Source organism: Schistocerca piceifrons, chromosome 2 (assembly GCF_021461385.2).
Source record: "Schistocerca piceifrons isolate TAMUIC-IGC-003096 chromosome 2, iqSchPice1.1, whole genome shotgun sequence".
Lineage (NCBI taxonomy): Eukaryota > Metazoa > Arthropoda > Insecta > Orthoptera > Acrididae > Schistocerca > Schistocerca piceifrons.
The window spans coordinates 596,901,563-596,922,102 of NC_060139.1; the positions used below are offsets into that span (position 1 = coordinate 596,901,563).

At 35.5% G+C, this 20,540-nt stretch overlaps 1 protein-coding gene across 1 annotated transcript in view; it reads left to right on the plus strand.

The window, feature by feature from the left end:
* LOC124775646 (esterase FE4-like) overlaps positions 1 to 20,540 on the plus strand; it is an 83,350-nt gene that overhangs the window by 20,159 nt on the left and 42,651 nt on the right. Inside the window, exons 3-6 of the mRNA XM_047250474.1 lie at positions 262 to 402; positions 6,691 to 6,841; positions 9,430 to 9,615; positions 16,459 to 16,658. Coding sequence (XP_047106430.1) covers positions 262 to 402; positions 6,691 to 6,841; positions 9,430 to 9,615; positions 16,459 to 16,658 — 678 coding nt within the window. The remainder of the gene's footprint in view (positions 1 to 261; positions 403 to 6,690; positions 6,842 to 9,429; positions 9,616 to 16,458; positions 16,659 to 20,540) is intronic.

A 20,540-nucleotide genomic window follows, 5' to 3' on the forward strand; every position in this document is an offset into this window, starting at 1 on the left:
TTGTGTTTCTGTATCTGATGAAGGACTTTGTCCAATAGTTAAAAGAAGACTACAGTCTGCTTAGCGGCTATTTAACGTTTTCCTAAGGGGTGAATTGCAATCTGTTCTTTTCCTAATGTTATTCCATCCCAGATTTTCTATTATTTGATAATTTGTATTTAGTTTAAGAATAATGTACATATTTTCAAAACCAGTACTGAAGAACACAGTCTTTTACATTTAACACTGTGCATGAGCCCATATGGTTAAATATGTTGTACTTTGCAGCCACCTGTACCTATATCACCATGGACTGAAAGGAGGGATGCCTTGGCAGCATCAAGTAGCTGTACACAGCTAACTGGTAAAGGAACTATAGAGGGAACTGAAGATTGCCTTTATCTCAACGTGTTCACTCCTGAGGTACTTTCCTATATGTATTTGTTTATTTATTTAGATCCTTGTATCTCATCATTATAAAATGATGTAGGATTTGTCATAGATGATCTTTCATAGATAACAGAACATTAAAGATTCATAATTATATGTTGGCTAATAAGATTTTCTTACATATAACATGAAACCATAGACTTGAGAACAGTCATAATATATGAAATTAGAATTATAAATGAATACAATTAATTTTTCAAATAAGCATGTTGGGTCAGTATGATAAAGGAAATAAACTGTTCTATTTTTCTGGCTGAACTGCTGTATTTTGCATGCTGATGATTCAAATATTCGTTGACACTATAAAAACTCTTGCTAATTAACATTTCTTTGGCTATTTTTTGAATATGTGGAATTTTGATATTATTTTAACTTCCTTTGGTAGTTTGCTACACATAATTTTTGGCTGATAAGGAGCATATTTTTGATACATGATTTTTGTGTAAATTTCTCTTTGAAAAGCATTTTTATTTCTCATTTTGTAATTTTGTATTCATATTTGTCATATGACATACTTAATATACAAATATATAATGTTTTATATCATGACACCTTCAATAATATGCTCAGTTAATATTGATATGTACATGGTACTATTTTATACATCCCTTCTTCGTATCTGCTATAGTGTCTTGTTGCCTGTGTAGTGTCTATACTCTTATGTCTGAATAATTTCTTTTTTAATTCAATTGATATGTTCAAACATCACGATTTCCTTCTCTGAAATCACTGATATGTTTCAGTTTGTAGTTATCAAATAGATGAATTTCTTGTGACTTCATAGCCTTTTCTGGAGTAATAAGTCTTGAAAGTCTCTTCAGGTTTGCTGCTGCATCCTAATTTTAATATTTTGGTGATCAAACTGGTTGCCATCTTCAGGAGAATGCTGCTTCTGCTAATGTGTCCCACTGAGAACTGACGCCAAGCTGGAAATCGACACCCTGTATAGGCCACCGTACTGTACATGGCGCATGCACTGCCCATCAAGGTTGCCGGGGCCAAGACTGGGTAGTTTGAGCCCCCTTTAGTAGAACACTGGCGGCAACAATATATCACACTCAGGACAATTTTTGAACAATTGGATTGGCCACACCAACGAATGTTCGGTTTTGATGCGGCATAGTACAGGATTCCATGTCCTGCTAAGAGGAAACCCATTATCTCAGTTAATTGAATTATCTGCCAAGCTAATTGCAATTGCCTCTATTTAGAGACTGTTCCAAAAACCAGAAGTGTTGGTAACTATCTTAGTTTCATCAAATTTTGTACTGTGTCCCTAATTTAAGCAGTGTTCTGCTACTGGCGATTTTTCCAGCTGTTGTAGCCTCATATGATGGCAATGTTCCTCACACCTGTCATGAACTATGTGAATCAAATGGACGATGTTAGCCTTTGCACATTGACATGGAATTTTATGTACACCATGTTTGCTAAGCCCCAAATCATCTTTCACAGAGTCGAGTAGTTCCTTGATCTTAGAAGGTCGATGAAACACACTCTTAATGTCAAAAAGCCTTAAAATTCTTCCAGTCTTAAACAAACACCACAGCACAGGGAATAAATGCCACCAATCTATGTTCCTCTTCATGAACGTCCAGTGATGATCCAGACTCCATATCCCTTCTCAGAGCGTCCATTACCCTTAAAAACAGCCATCAAATGTGCAAGTTCTTGGGTTAAGCTATCTGCATTGGAAATGGCATATGCTCTGCATACCAATGTCCTGAGGATGCCACTGCATTGGTGTGGTGAATGACAACTCTTAGAATGCAGATATTGATGTGTGTGTATTGGCTTTAGGTAAAATCCTTACTTTTACATTTGAAAAGTTTTACAACTTGTTTCTTTGTTAAGCACAATTAGAGACTAAATGTATTCTTCACTCATTCAGTGACATCCTGTACAGGCTGCTGTTCTCTTACCAAACTTTTGTCCTTATGGAGGTGGTCTCTGAAAATGAATTCAGGCTACTGCAGATAGAAAAAAGTTAACCTAACATCCATTATAAAAAATATTGTGTAGTTAAAACTTTGCTCACAGTATTGTTTCTACAACTGTCCTCTATGATATGCACATTGATTGTACAGAATGTAGACTCAAAATAAAAGCAAATTGAAACTACATTGGTTCTGGTGCACTTTTGTACTGTAGTATGTATGCATACTATTTACATATATTAAACTGCCATAATTCTCAATTTGATAATTGCTTGAAGATAGGAGGATGTCAAGCTAATAGCTGCATGTACATGTGTCTAACATGTATCTGTTATGAAAGTGTGAAGATATCAATATAACTTTATTCAAAAGTAAAAAGGAAATGAAAATCTGTGTTTTGTGAGGTGGAGAAAAGATTGCCATTTACTATCTCAGGTGCAATTAATCAAGAATTGACAAATTCATGCATGGGAAAACAGACCATAGAAATTCTAATGGGTCATAGTCAAGAGAAATAAGCCTGAGTGAGCTAGCAGGCTCAAAAATAGGGTCTGTTGCACTGACACAGTGTACATTAAATGTAGTTTTGCAGAGGTCACTGACGTCCACAGTAACATGTGATAATTTTTTTACTGAGTGTTTAAAAGAGATAGCACTTGCACATGTAAATAATTTATCTCTGCTCAAAGCATGTACAGGTGAATATAGCTACTACCAGCATATCACTGAATATGAAATTAGTTCAGTTAACACTGTCATTGGCAGTGGAAAACTGGCTTCCATGCCGGAAGAACTTGTCACACACTGCAGCAATGAGCATTTCTCACTTCTAGAGACTTTGAAAGAGATAGTATTTGCACAATTAAATATGTTTTTGCTGCACTCAAAGCATTTATGCATATATACATACTACCTTCATGTCACTACAAGTGAAATGAATCCAGCTGACCCTACCATGGGCAGCAGGAGACTGGCTTCAGTCACTATAGATCTTGTTAAGTATTGCAGTAAAGAGCATCACTCACTTACAGATGGTGCTGTGATCTACTGAATGCTTCTGTAAACTCATTGGTGTCATATTGACTTACCTACATTTACACAGTGGCAGTATTATGTTCCCAAAAAGAATTTAAGTGAGGTAGTGGTGTTTGCCATTCACTTACTAATTCAGATGAAACAGAATACTTTTACAAAACTGTTGTCACAATAATTGCCAGAATAACATTTTTTTGCTACATATGTCAAAATCTTGCCTACTAATTGTTTACACAGTTACTTTATTTTGGTAAGAAACACCATCCCACTGTACTGTTGGTTGCCTCTGCTATTTGAAGATATCCTTGTGAGATATTTTAGGTACTCTGATTGCATGATAACCAGAAAATGCTCTTTGATCATTTATCAAATTGTGTGATTTTGATTCATCTTTGCTGTCAAGACAAAGATTAATCGTCCATATAAAAAACTGTCTTATTAGTATCTTTTAAACTGCAGTTACATCTTTATTACATTTACCGATGTTGAATTGTCTGGATTTGATTATTTTTCTTAAAGAATCTTTATTTATTCACCAGCATAAACTTTGTACCCTTTAAATTAATCCCCCTTAGATATAATACACTTGTGCTAGTGCTTTTGACAATCCTTGAAGTACTTCTGGAATTCACTTTTCATTATAATGTTCAGCTCCTTTAGTGATTCTGCTTTTAGCTCATCAGTAGTAGCAAAACAAGATCCTTTCATGGTGCTCTTCAGCCTCAGGAATAGAAAGAAGTTGCAGGGGGCATGTCCAGCAAAAACGGTGACTGACACAATATCAGTTCTGTTTTTTGCTGAAAAATAATGAAGAAGCTTTGAGTTGTGAGAAGGAGCATTATCATGACACAATTTCCCTGAGGAGTTTTGCCACAATTATGCTTGCTTTCTTTAAATTGGTTCATGCAAATGGCACATAACTTCAAAGTATTATTCCATATTGCCATACGGCCAAAAGGCAGGAACTCATGATGCATTATCCCATTGTAATCAAAGGTAACATTCACATGTGATCAAACTTGTCAAATTATTTTTGGTCTTGAATGTTCAGGTAATTACCTTTGGTATGATTGGGCCATACCTGTATACCCATGTTTTGTCACCTGTTATAAACTTCTTTAGAAGTTCTCGACCATTGTCGACTTCATTCAGTAATTTCTGAGTGATGTCTATGTGATGTCATTTTTGGTCAAAATTCAACAACCTTGGAACAAACTTTTCTGCTACACATATTGTGTCAAAAAGGTTCAAAAAATTGCTAGGCATGAGCCAAGGAATCTGCTGACATCATCAGCAACCTCTGAGATGGATATTCGGCACTTTTCCAAAACAATTTTCTTTACTTCTTCCACATTGTCATCAGCAATTAATGTGCCAGAGCATCTAGGGTGGTTATTTTCTTCAACATCTTATTGAACCTCTTTGAAACATTTACACTGCTCATAAACTCTTGTCTTACTCATAGGAGATTTGCCTATAGTTGAGCAGTGAAGCACAATGTGCTGAGCAGCATGTTCAGCAACTGGGTGGTCCAGCTGTCTCTTGGGCACAAGAGAGATTAAGATGTTTTTTCTGGGACATCTCAAAGGAAATATTAAGGGATCCTAAAACTGACAAAAATGATGAAAAATAAGAAAGGGGTGTATTTTAACTTGAAAATAAAAGTTGACTTTCAGACATGAAATGGATGGATAACAGGTCTGCAAGTTTTCTCTTGGTACTGGACAATGTAGTGGAACTTACAGTTGTCAAAAGAAAAATTAAGGGTGGTTCTCACCAAAAATATTAATCAGTGTTTTGTAATCCAAGTGTGTACTAAGATTATGCTACAGGTATACTAGCTGAATGGGCTGCAGTGCTATGAAAAGCTTCTCTGTTGAGCGGCTGAGTAAGATTTATTTAATTTTTTTGCTATAGCCAATAATTTTATACTGGGAAGACTAACAAGAAACAGGTGTCAAAATCAGCTACCATTTCATGTCTTTGGCAAAGTGATAGCAAGAACTATTTCTTGAAATACAGAGGATGGCAGCCTCTTTTCCTGTTCCTATGGATGATTAGTGTAGGCAAATACCAACCTTTTGTTAGGAATACCTACAATAGGTGTTCAAATTGTTGCATGTACTCATGTGAAAAGCTTACAGTCTGCATGTGTAAAACAAATTATATACCTTTGTCCAGTACCCATTCTTCACAAATTTTCATGTGGAGCTAGATTTTGAATTTTCAGATAAAAGTCAAGTTTTTGCTCTTGAAATGTGAAATAAACAGCATATGCTAAAATGTCTGAAGAAGTGAGTCATATGTAATATACAATTTAATATGGAAGTATATGTTGGAGGAATACTTTCAATCTCCTAGTATAACCAGATACAAATGGAAAACAACACATATTGTTCTACCAGAATTATTTCAGGTAATCCCAGATAATATTTTAATGATTGTGTCTTCTAAGTGACACACAAAGGGGTTAGAATAACAGACGAACTGGTTGCAGTGCTCATGGACATGATTGATCACATGTAGCTTTGCAGTTTACATTTGCTAATTCAAAATGTTCAGTACAATGTTAAGTTTTAATGACCACGTGTTCTGTTCCCACCTCTGTATGTATAGGCAACAATGTGATTATAAAATTACAAAGAGACAGAATGGTTGGCCAGTACCTACCTCTAGGAGGCTAAATCCAGTATTACAGGCAGACATATTTAATAGAGACAACTGCAATTGGTCTTGTCCCTCCTCATCCACACACTCATAAAAAGAATTGTGGCCTGCCCCTATCTATTACTAGTTATTGTAATGCAGCTGGTGAACAATCTAACAGTTCAGAAGGCTCAGATTATGGTTTTCACTTTCACTTTTAAATGTGTATCCCGTGGTACAAGAATTTCACCTCCTGACAATAAGTAAATGCCAGCAATTCTGTCTCTTTGTAATTTCATAGTTTCCTCAAGTGAATTTGCGTTTCTATACAGCACTGTAATTACTCTGTTGCCTATAGATACAGAGTTTATGCCTAGAGTGAATAAGATAAAGGGTATGATAAAAGTAGCTCCATTTATAGAGTTACTCAGACAATTCCCAGAAAAAAATAAACATACCAGTGTATAGGTAAATCAAAAGTTCTCCTTGGATGCATTTGTCTAGACAGATTACATGATCAAATGTTATAATCTGCATACAAAATCTGATATATTTAGCTATTACAGTGGACATACTTTGAACTAGTTCAAAAGCTGTTATTAAATAAGTATTGGCCTCAAGTTCTCACTTTCTTTCCTGACAGCTACCATCAGATAATGATAACCCCAAACCTGTACTAGTGAATATCCATGGTGGCTGCTTCACTGCAGGATCTGGTGGTTCACGACCATCTGAGTATTTTATTGACAATGGTATTGTATATGTTGCAATCAATTATCGTCTTGGACCATTAGGTAAGCATACTTCCAACATTTTAGAAAACTCACAGATTCTGTAATACATATGTCACTATCCATGATTTTGTTTCAATATGTTTGCAGATAATGACAACATAGAACCCACCAATGTCATCAATCCATCTATGTAAATGAAAAAAAAAATCTGCCTGAGTCATATTGGATCAAAAGCTGTTATTTTTCTCAGAACAAAAGAGTAAGAGGAACAGAACTGAGCAGTTTTACTACAGAGTATGATGAGGAAATAAGGAAGTAGTGACTCTTTTGCATTTCGTAAGAGAAATGAGTGCTTATTATTAACTGGAATACAATTGATAATGATTTATTATTTGAATTATAGAATGAAACACTAGCAGAATGAATAGAAAAGAAGGAATGATAGGGTAGACCATCATGTTGTTGGTATGGTTATAAGGAACTCAACATTATCTCAACTGAAAAATTTTGGGCTAAACAATATTGGTTGTCACCATCTGGCAGGAACCACAATGGCACTACTTTTACTGATAATAATGTGTAATGAGATTACTGCACATTTTAAATGAAACATAATCTATGTGAAGAAAGCACTCTAGGTTAGTCAATCATTGTAATTGAATGTTTATACAGCTCATCTGTTTTAGGAGCTGTAGTGACTAAAAGTTACAGAGAAAACATGGATAATAAAATGTTTTCTGATTATGCTGTGGCAACAGGGGGATATTTCAGCTTCTTTGTTCTAGATTGGGTGACTCACATGATTAAAACAGGTGCCAGAGACAGACATTCACAAGTGATCATGCTATATATGTTACCTGAAGATTACCTTCATGAGATAGAAAATCTAGCTGTGAGGGCAATGTATTGCATCTAGTGGTAACTAACATATTCCAACTTTTGGATGAAGTTACTGCAGGGTATGGAATCACTGTACATGAGGCTGTTACAGATTCAATCAGCACATATGTCAGTATTAATGTTAAGAAAGGTAGAAAAATATTTTTTCATTGCAGCTGTAACAAGATACAAACTGCAACAGCAAACATTCTTCTGTGAGGATGAAAATGTGGAAAAGCAATAAATAAATTCAGAAATATTGTATAATATGCTTTACCCATGTTATGGACTAGTTAGTTTGTGACAAATGGGAAATATCTGCCATTATTTACTAGCTATGTTAGAAAGTTGCTCTGAAAGCAACATGTAGATGCAAATGATGGCAAAGAGTTTTTGAGGAAAAACGCAAATAGATTTACAAAGATCAATGTGAGAAGCATTCAGTGAATCCAAAAGTAAACATTTGTCTCCTAGTCTGATGAAAAATCCTAAGACTTTTGATGTTACATAATGTCAATAAATGAATTGATGTCACCCACACAGTATCCCAGTAATTATTCTGGTATTGGAAGGGAGGGTTACAAAGAGAAGACTGAATTACTGGATTTAGTCTTCCAAAACAGTTTCACTGTGGAAGATCATCCTATGGTGTCTCCTTTCAAATATTGCGTGAACGTCAAAATGTCGGATATTGAGAAAGTGATAAGGTAACAGAAAACCATCTACAGTCACTTAACAGGAGAAAAGCAACTTTACCTGATAAGATAGTTGTATGATTCTATATAGATTAAGACAAAGAACTTGCTCCCATTCTTGTAACAGTTTATCATATGACTCTGAAGTAGTCCATGTGACTGCAGAAAGATACAACTCATTCCCATTTTAAAGAAAGTTTCTGGGGCAAGTGCATAACTACTGGTCTATATTTTTGGTATCCATTTTTGTAGAATTATGGAATATGTTTTATTTTCATGCAAAATTACCTGTTTGAACACCAAAAATCTCATCTGTAGTAATCAAAATGGGTTCCATAAACAACATTCTTGTGAAACTGTCACAGGGCAGTAGATAAAAAACATCCAGGTTTATGTCACTTTCCTTGACTTCCAAAAGGCATTCAATATAACTGCCCACTGTCACACAATGATCAAAAGTTGAGCTTATAAAATATCACACCAGGTTATAACTGGATTGAAAACTCTTCAAGACAAGAATTCAACACACCGTAGCAGGATGAAATTATATGATGCAAAACTGACTTGGGACATATCCCATGGCAGTATTACAGGAACGTTATTGAGATCATTAGTAAGCACAAGATCATCACAGAAGCGCTTATCAGATTACAGTGACAGACACTACAACAGAAACATTCTATATCAAGGAGAAATCTGTACTGAATTCAAACAGTGTACATTCCAGAAGAGTTAGGCAATACATTATTTCCTTCATCACACATTTTACAAAATGACCATGATGTAAAACTCAGGGAAATTTGAGTTCATGCAGAGGCTTACTGACAGTAAGTGTCCTTGCACACCATTCTTAAATGGAAAAGGAAATGAAAGAACGGTACCCAAAGAAATTTCTGCCAGTCACTGTGTGGTGATGCAGGCGTAGATGATATAGGGGAAACTACGAAAGATGTGAATCCTGTAGTTCCCTTACCCTCTGTTTCATAATTAGTCTGTTGAATTCTCATCTTTGTTAAAAAGGAATTTGCATTCTGCTTCAGACTTAAAATATATGTTTTTTTTTTATATTTTTAGGATTCATGAGTACTGGAGATTCACTCCTTCCTGGGAATCTTGGTATGAAGGATCAAGTACTTGCACTTCAGTGGGTACAACAGAATATTGCTGCATTTGGTGGGAATCCCAATGATGTTACTATTTTTGGTCAAAGTGCAGGAGGAGCTTCAGTTCATTATCATCTATTATCTCCATTGTCAAAAGGTATGATTACAAAGACAAAGTATCTTAATAGCAGATTTTCAGGAAGACAGAATGGCTGACCAGTATTTACCTTAGGGATGTGAAATTTGAAGTATTGATAAATATGTACAGAAAGACTAATTTTTGAAACTGATAGTAGTTTCCTCATTTAGGAAAGCAGGACAAACAGAGGAAATTTAGAAAGGAGAACCAGATCACTCTTACCCATATTAAAATGGATTGACACAGAAAATATAATGTAACATACACATTCATGACACTTTAAATATTGGTGTCATACAATGTTTGTAATTGAAAGCTTCAGTTTTCAGCCCTATTCAATATTAACAAAAAATAGAGGGAAAAGGGTTATAACATAGTCATTCTTAAACAACCATAAAATTTAATGCTCTATTATTCATACAATTCAAATAACATTGCATGACATATCACAATTTCTCCACAACATTATGGGTTAAGCATTAGCTATAACTAAATTATACTTATCTGCTTATTTCATTGCAGTCATTCATTGATTGTAGGTAAGTGTTAACCAGCTTCTTCCATCCTTTGGACTCTGTGCAAAATACAAACACAATATGTTGGTCAGGTATATCAAAATCAAAAGAAGACCCTGAATTCATTCATTTTTCATGAGATGCAAAATTTATTTTTCACTATGTGAATACATTTCTTCCAATCACTTTCATTAAAAAGCTACTCGTATTGCTGCAGTTATTACAGCATACAAACATAATACTAACAACTGTGCCCTCGAGATATGACCTGGCAGATTGGTCTTGTGTGAACAGAGAAATTCGCCTAACGAATAGTAAACCGAAACACTTTTGCACTAAGTTTATGAATGTGACACTACTGGATACAGACAGGTATGAGAGACACTGCTTCACAAAGCATGGACTACATCTAAATCAGTTTGGCAAAAATAAACTAGCAGCAGACATTGGAAAAGCTTTTCATGAAATAATAGGCCTAAACAATAACGATCATGAAAGCAGACCAGTCATAGCCCTAACTAACGAGGGAAACTAGTGGCCTGGGCCAACTCTAGCAGGATTTGGTCCAGTAACAAAAATCTGCAACAAGTAATTAATACATAAACGGAAGTTCACTCAAACAGCAATACAATTAAAGACAAACAAAAGTTAACAGTGTTTCATCAGAACATAAGAGGCCTATACTGCAAGCTGGATCAGTTCACAGCAAATATAGAAGACACAAAAGGTATAAACAGTGCCCACATTCTGTGTCTAACAGAACACCACATCACTGCTGGTATTGAAGTGGTCCCTATTCCCAACTATGTTTTGGCAACATCTTATTGCAGGAACTATATGGGCAAAGGAGGAGTGGCTGTATATGTAAAAAACAATGTCTTGTTCATGGCAATAGATGTACAAAGATTCTGCTTTAAGCTACATTTTGAAGTATGTGCTATAGAGGTGCCAGACACTGTCTCCAGATTAACAGTTGTGGCAGTTTACAGGGCACCATCTGGTAATTTTAAAGCGTTTGTTAAACAATTAGATACTCTTTTGTTGTACTTAAGTAGAAAAAATAGGGGCATGGTAGTTGTTGGGGATTTTAACATAGATTTCTTGGTTAATTCTCCCTGCAAGGTGGAGTTTGAAAATCTCATGTGCACGTACAACCTTGTTCCCGTGGTTAGCTCGCCCACCAGAACCACAACCTCTTCCAGTACTCTTATTGATAACGTTTTTGTTGATCAGAGTAAAGTCAACCATATTAATATTGAAATGGTTATAAATGGTCTATCTGACCATGACGGACAACGAGTTACTTTCAACAGCTTGGGAATTCCTCTGAGTGACACCTCACTTAGATGGAAAACAGTAAGGAAAATAAGTGAGGAAGCTATTCAAACATTCAGATCATGTCTTCAGCATACTGACTGGACACCTGTTTATCTAGCAGAAACTGCTAATTCAAAAAACCATTTATTCACAAATGAGATAGCAGGTACCTTTGAAAGTGTATTTCCAAAAAAGTCATAGAGTCCAACCTGCTAGGTCTGCAAAAAAACCATGGCTCACTAAGGGCACCATGGCTTCCTGTCAGAGAAAAAGACAACTCTACATAGCATCAAAGACTTCTAACAACCCTGCTCAGCTAAAACATTATAAACTCTACTGTAAAATTCTTGCCAAAGTAATTAAAAACTCTAAAAGTATGTGTATAGCATCTGAAATTACTAATTCTGAAAATAAAATTAAAACAATCTGCAATGTGATACAGAGAGAAACAGGGACTGTAAACTACACCAAAGACAAAAATATTCTTTTAACTGTTAACAATTCAGAGATAACTAATAGTGAGGAAATTGCTGAAATCTTTAACCAACATTTTTTAACTGTCCCAACACAGATAGGTTGCCAAGGTTCTGTAGATAAAGCTGCCTGTATAATGAAAAATAATTTTCCAGAACCTTTCAGTCAAATAAGTGTGCTTCCCATTACTGCCAATGAAATCAAAAAAATCATACAGTCTTTGAAAAATAAACATTCTGCCGGTATCGACGATATTTCAAGCGAGCTGTCGAAGGCTTGCTGTAGTGAAGTGACCGAAGTTTTGTCTCACATCTGCAACACATCCATGCAACAAGGAGTGTTTCCAGACAGAATGAAATACTCTGTTGTCAGGCCCCTGTACAAAGCAGGGGATGCTACAAATGTGTCAAACTATCGTCCTATCTCTCTATTAACAACATTTTCAAAAGTCCTAGAAAAAGCTCTGTACAACAGGATTGTGGCACACCTTGGTGACCTGAACCTCATTAACAGTCAGCAGTTTGGTTTTCAAAAGGGAGTTTCAATAGATAACGCAATTTTATCATTCACAAATGATGTTCTAGAGTCTGTAAACAGCAAGAGGCTGCCAATTGGTGTCTTATGCGACCTATCAAAGGCGTTCGACTGTGTAGATCACCAGATACCCCTCAAGAAGGCCTGTCATTATGGAATTACAGGACCTGTAGGGAACTGGTTAAAATCGTACCTCGAAAATAGGAAGCAGAAGATTATTCTAGATGTTTCAGATAGTGTATCACAATATATAGTGGACTGTGAGTGGGGAATTGTGCATCATGGAGTGCCACAGGGACTAGTGCTTGGGCCCTTGCTGTTCATCATATATGTTAATGACCTGCCTTTATCAATCAATAAGCAGTGTAAATTTACAATGTTCGCTGATGATACGAGCATTGTGGTGGATAATGTGTCAACTACTGACTTAGAATCCGAGGTCAATGATATCCTTAAAGAAGTTCTGTGTTGGTTTAGTATTGACTCCTTTTCAATAAACCTGAAAAAACCAATTTTATCCAGTTCCAGACAACCCACAGAAGCCCAAAAGAAATAGTTATCACACAGAATGATCAAATGATAAAGCAAGTGTACTTATCAAAATTCCTAGGCGTATACGTGGACAGTAGGCTGAACTGGGAACATCACGTTCTACAAACACTAAAACGGCTGACGTCGGCAACATTTGCTTTACGAATTTTGTCACGCTTCAATGACATTACCATCTCAAAGTCAGCTTACTTTGGCTATTTTCATTCAGTCACGTGTTACGGCATCATCTTCTGGGGCAATACACCTGCCGCAAGGGAAATCCTCACAGCACAAAAAAGAGCAATAAGAATCATTTGTGGTGTACCCCCACGAACCTCATGTTGAAATCTTTTTAAACGACTTGAAATACTGACAGCAACATCTCAGTACATATATTCACTGATGTGCTTCATAATAAATAACCCCACTCTGTATGAAACGAATTGCCTACATCATGAACATAACACCAGAAGAAAAGAGGATTTCCACTGTGAGTTAAAGAACTTGACACTTGAATAGAAAGGGGTAAAGTACGCTGGAATGAAAATTTTCAATTCCCTACCCAACAGCATCAAAAGTATAAGGAGTAGTACATCAGTATTTAAACATAGCTTGAAAAATTATTTACATGAGACCTCACTTTATTCACTAGAGGAGTTCTTTCAGAGAAATAAGTAAAACCCAGATTGGAAAGATGTTTTTAAATTTTTTGACACTGTTTACTGTTAAACTAATGTAATAATGCCCTAATGTAAAAATTCCTGTTTTTCTCATTTCCATTTTTGGGTCACTTTTAAACCCAAAGTGGAAGTTTTGATTACTGTTCAAGGTTAAAATAGATGCAATAATGCCCTAAATATGAAACTGCTATCTTCACATATATGTTGACTAGTTTTTAAGCTAATAAGTATGACTTTTGTGCACTGTTATTAATACTATAACAATGTCTTTATTCTATGTATTTTATTATGTACATTGACACGTTCCACAACTGAGTGACTTGCTCACATGTACAGATCTATGGAACAAGTATATAAATAAATATATATATAAATAAAAATAAAAAAAACAATCACTCTCTAAGCATTAATGCACAACCAACAAAATCCATCTTACAATCAACTACCCAATGTTCAGCAAAGATGGTGTTCATTTCAAAGACATTTAAGATATTAAATATTTATCTTTAACATATTTATTTTAAAAAGCATTTTGAATTTTAATATAATTATTGTAAATGTTCATGTAAAATATTTGTTTTTTTCAAAGTGAAATAATTATTGTAACTAATAAAAATTTACAGTGTGATTATAAAAAAGAAATAATTTCTTTTTCCTTGAAAAATTGACATGGATGTGACAGAAGTATACATCATGTGAAAAATTTCCTCTATTAGATAAGGAGCAAAGTATGGCATACAACACAAAAATAACAAAATGGAAAAACTGATATCACATCACAAATAGTATTGCAAAACTTAGTTTTTGTTGTCTGCGAAGTTGTTATTTCTTAGTAACTCATGATCCCTGTGGCACTGCAGGAACTGACATTATTTAGCCCCTCTTGTAGCATACTTATTAGTGCATTGAACTTTTTGCAACTTGATTTATGTGAAACTGTTTCCATAATGAATATTAACAAATCAAAAACTAAGATCAGCATGATCAATGTCAATTTACAATTAATGTTTTGCTTAGCTATCATAAAAACTGAGGCAAATAGCAAAGCAAGGAGAAATCAGTGGAGTGTTACATTTCAAATCAAACTACGTAAATAATGTTTATGTATAAATACAAATTTGTATTTATATTTAAATAAAACGATTAAAATACACACACACACACACACACACACACACACACACACACACACACACACACACATACACACACCCAGAGTCATAGTTAGTGTTTGCAGTCCACCATGTCACAAAGTCCGTTCACATTTGTACTATATCTGTATCATCCCAAACAGTTATATGTGCAATTGTAAGTGATGTACTATAGCAATGCACTCTTTAGTTTGCACCCTCTGACAGATTGTATTATCTCACTGCCAAATTGAAGGAGAACCATTAGGTCTAGCAGTGAGAGGCAGACAGTATTAATCAGGTCTATAACCTACACCAACAAAAAATTATCACATCAACTATTAAGGAGAATCATTATGTGCAGTTTGTACTTCAAAAATGAATTTATTATTCAAGAACCACTAAATATAAGCAAAACGAAAAGAATTAAAACATCAGCAACTCCTGCTTTGTCAGATAAACTAATTCATTGCTGTGTAGTTACTACTGAGTAGCGTACTTTATGTTTAAGTTTATTTTATGGTCAATACATATGGATAACACTTACTATATAGTGCAAGAAACCAGACTAATTCAATACATTGGTTATTTGTAATACTGCTATTGACATTTTTCATTTTAATGCAGACTGGGTTGAAAGATGGTCTGTGATGTACTGCATGGTCCAGGTTAGGTTGGAAGCTGATAAATTGGTTGTGAGGTGGCAAAGCCAACAAATGTGTCATGACAATCATGCCAAGGAGTAACAAACAGATGTAGAGGTGGGCATGCATGGTCCTCAAAGATAGAAACGTACTTGTGCTGATCCATTGAGCCGTTCAGAATGATGAGATCACACACGTGATTACATGAAAACATTCCCCATACCATAATCTTCCATCCTCCTCCCTGGACCCTTCCAAAGATTGTTCAGAGTGGTTTTTTTTTTAGACTTCATAACATATGCACCAATGGCCATCTTTCTGACTGAGTTTAAAATGTGACTCATCTGAAATGGCCACATATCACTATTCAGTGGGTGTCCAGTAGTGATATTGGTGTACAACTTCTAGCCTTCATCACCAGTGAACAGCAGTAAGCCCCGGTGCATGAACCAGGTGCCTGCTGCGAAGGTCCATACACAGCAACATTCATTGATCAGTCATTGAGGAGACATTGTTGGTAGCCGATTGATTGATCTGAGAGGTCAGTTGCACCTGTCACCTATAGACCGAGGGGCACCACAGTTGTCTTGGATCGAATTTTGGATAGCACCATTTCACCATGTACAGTATAATTTAACCACAGCAGCATGTGTACAGTTTACAAACTTAGTCATTTCAGAAATGCCTCCATCCATGGCCTGAAAACCAAAGATGATGCTGTATGTCAGACAAATCCCTCTATTTCCACATTATGACAATGACTGCACTGTTTTCTGGATCCCCACCAACATGTTATATATATCCTCCACTGCTCATAGTGCCACCTTCCATATGTGAGTGGCTATCACACATGATATTGAACATAGGTGGTCACTTCATAAGTGTGACTGGACTGTCTAATTCACTTTTCTCTCTACCACCTCTCCCTTCACCTATGTCTAGAAAATAAATATCTACAAAGTATAAATAATATACTCATAATATCTCATTACAAATTATATTTGGTGATGATTATTTCTAGTTTGTCTATCCACAGGTCTCTTCCATCGTGGAATAGCGTCAAGTGGAGCAGCCCTTAATCCGTGGGCATTTGATAAAAATGCGGCAGATAGAACTTTCCGTTATGTTTCATACTTAGGATATAATGCAGAAAGCACTTCAGATCTTATGGACTTTCTTATGAATGTTGAAGCAACTGAACTGGTAAAAGCAAAGTCCCCAGCTCTGTCTGATGAGGTATGATCCCAGCTGTTTTTTAATGCAAAAATAGATATATTGTCTTGCAGAATGTCCATGACTGATATTATTATTCTAACTAATCTATTGCCAAATAAAACTTTCATCATTCTACAGTTGTCAAAGTAATTTGTCTGGGAATAAAATGGTTGAAACTTTTTTTTGTCATATTTATAAAATAAGTATTGGTAGCTCAGTTCCAGCTTTATAAAACTATGTTAGCTGACTAAAGTAATTCACTTCCACGTAATGAAATGAATGTGTGGGAAGGCATTTCTAAATTTGGAAAGACTTTGGTGTTTTCTGTTGCCCTAAAAGTAATTGTCATATTTCTCATAGTACTTGCAACATGTTAAAGGAGCTCTTTAAGATGAGAAAGATATAAGTTAGCTTGCATTTGGTTACATTGATATCTTTAGAAACACAAAATCTCAGCTCACCTGCACTTAACTTCACCAGTCATATCAGTAGAGACTTTCATCATCCAACAATCAACTGGGAAAATTACAGTTTTCTTAGTGGTGTGCATGATAAGACATCCTGTGCAATATTACTAAATCCCTTCTCTGAAAACTGCCTAGAACAGATAATTCAGAATCCTGCTCATGATGAAAATAAGTTAGATCTATAGGCAACAAATAGACCTGACCTCTCTGAGGATGTCCACACCAAAAATGATATCAGTGATGATGAGGTGGCTGTGGCAACAATGATTATTGAAGTACAAAGGACAACCAAAACAAGTAGAAAGATATATATGTTCAGGAAGCTAGATTAAAAATCAGTAATGTCATATCTCATTGAGGAACCTGAAACTTTTAGCACAGTACAGTTTAAAAGAATAGTTGACGATGCACTGGATGCATATGTACCCAGTAGATCACTTCATAATGAGAGGGACCCTCCCACTTCATAATGAGAGGGACCGTCCATGATATATAGTCACGAGTCACTATAAAGAAGCTTCTAAAAAAAATTTTAAAAAAATAGAGATTACTGCATACCAGATGAAAAACAAAGCCTAGGGCTATAGATACAGAGATGCTGAATTGCATGCATTTGGCTGTCAAGAGACCAGTGTTGAAGCCTTCAGTGACTACCATAACAGAATATTGTCAAATTATCTTTCACAAAACCTTATGATATTCTGGTCATATGTAAGGGCTATTAGTGGAACCAAAGGTAGTGCTCACTGCAGTGTTATGTGGCTTTATGCTTAATTACAGACTTACAGTTTTATCAGTTGATTTGTTTTCACCACGTAACACCCACTGTTTACGTCCTTCTTCATTGCTGAGTGTTGTATCACTTTTCGTTCTGACACCACAACTCTTCCTTTCCTATATCTTTACTACTTTTTATCTATATAAATGATGAACTATTGGTTTTGCCATTTAACAACTTTTTAATAACTGTGGAAGTATTACAGGTATCGGGTCCCACCTAATGTGTCACCCACCTATACGTTTTACATGAACCTTTCAAGACTCAATTGATCTGTTTTACAAAGAGAAGGCAGAATATCTCTTCCTTTGATGTTGTCCAACAATGACCTAGGAGGCTCGACGCCCTCGTGGCCCAGTCTCTTCCATGGCTCGTGGTAGTTTGCAGCATTCATTTTATTCCTTGCCCACTTGCCGCTATGTCAAACTTTCATGGTGATCGTTGGGCAACGTCTTCCATGTTATCTGCAACATAAATAAACTTTCTTCCCACAGTATTTCTAAAAACCCAAAAACAAACTTAAAGAACATAATAATAATAACTGTTCTTACAATTATTCGTATAAGTCTTGGTTGATTTAATGAGGGGTGGGACAGGCCTAAGCCTTGTGACACCACACCACACGCTCATGAATGAAACAGGAACTGGTATTGTGGGCACCAAAACAAAAGCTGAAATGCTTAATTCCATTTTCAAATGTTCTTTTACAAAGGAAAACCCAGAAGAATTGCCCCAATTTAATCTTCATGCCACTGAATTATGAGTGAAATAAGTTTTAGTGCCAGTGATGTTGAGAAACATCTGAAATTGTTAAAACCGAACAAAGCTCCAAAGCCTGATGAAATCCCTGTCAGATTCTATAATGAATTTGTAGTTGAGTTAGTTATCCTTCTAACTAGAATCTGTCTTAGGTCCCTTGAACAAAAGACTGACAAGAGGCACAAAATGTAGTTGAAGTGATCCACGAAACTACCATTCAATATCCATGACATCAATTTGTTGTAGAAACTTGGAACATATTGAAGCACAAACATAATGAGGTACCTCAGACAGAACAACCTCCTCCATGCCAGCAAGCATGGATCCTGAAAACATCAATCACGTGAAACGAAACCTGCACTTTTCTCACATGATGTACTAAAAACTTTGGATTAAGCCAGTCAGGTGGATGCAGTATTTCTTGATTTCAGAAAAGTATTTGAGTCAATGCCACATCTACGCTTATTGTCAAAAGTATGATCATATGGCATGTATATAAGCAAAATTTGTTACTGTATTGGGGACTTTTTAGTAGTGAGGGTGCAGCATGTTATCTTTGTCAAATGTAGAAGTAACTTCAGGTATGCCACAAGGAAATGTGTTGAGACTCTTGCTGTTCATATTGTACATTAATGACAATGTCAATAGTGATCTCAGACTTTTTGCAGATAACACAGTTATCTGCAGTGAAGTACTATCTGAAAGAAGCTGCATAAATATTTGGTCAGACCTTGATAAGATTTAAATGTGGTATAAATAGTGCCAAATCACTTTGCTAACTTGGTTTAAATGTTAAGGAATGTAAAATTATACAGTTCACAAAATGATAAAAAAAATAATTATCCTATTACTATAATACAATCAGTCACAGTTGATATTGGTCAACTCCTGCAAATACCTAGCTGTGAAACTTGGCACAGATATGAAATGGAATGATCACATAGGCTCAGCTGTGGATGAATCAGATGGTAGACTTTGGTTTATTGGTAGAAAACTGGGAAAATGTGATCAGTCTACAAAAACAATTGCTTACGAATCACTTGTGCGACCCACTCTGAATACTCCAAGTGTATGGGACCCATACCAAATAGCCCTATCAAGGGATGTTGGGCATAAACAGAGAAGGGCAGCATGAGTAATCACAGATTTGTTTTTATCCATGGGAGAGCATCACAGAGCTTCTGAAGAAACCAAACTGGCAGACTCTTCAAGATACACATAAACTATCCCAAGACAACCTACTTACAAAGTTTCAATAACTGGCTTTAAATGATGGTTCCAGAAATATATTAGAATCCTCTTTTTTTTTTTGCTGCCATAGGGACTGTGAGTCAAGATTAGATTAATTACAGCACACACAGAGGCATTTAAACAACATTCTTCCCACAATCCTTATGTGAATCGAACAGAAAGAAACCCTAATAACTGGTACAGTGGAACATACCATCTGCTGTGCACTTCACAGTGGTTTGCAGAGTATAGATTTAGATGTATATGTACAATTTCTGTATTACTGTTGTTACAAAGCTTTAATCAGTGAGAATAAGCAGCATAAAAATATTTATCAATTGCTATATGCCCAAATTTACATGTATCACTCTCTGTGTTACCATTTGCAGTATTTTGAAGGAGAAAGCCATAGCAAGTAGTTTGTATGTATACACCCAGATCTTCTTATATGCAAACATAAAATCATTTTTCCCAATATATATGAACTGCCATTTTTCCAAATATCATTTATATTCTATATTATTTAGTGCATGGAAAAGCAACTGAAAAATGTAACATTTATGAAACAGAAAAATTAGATAGAAGGTAAACATGAAAATATTAACATATTAAAATGTAGTTATGTCAAACGAACATTAAGAGTAACTACACAATAGCATTTGAAAAGAC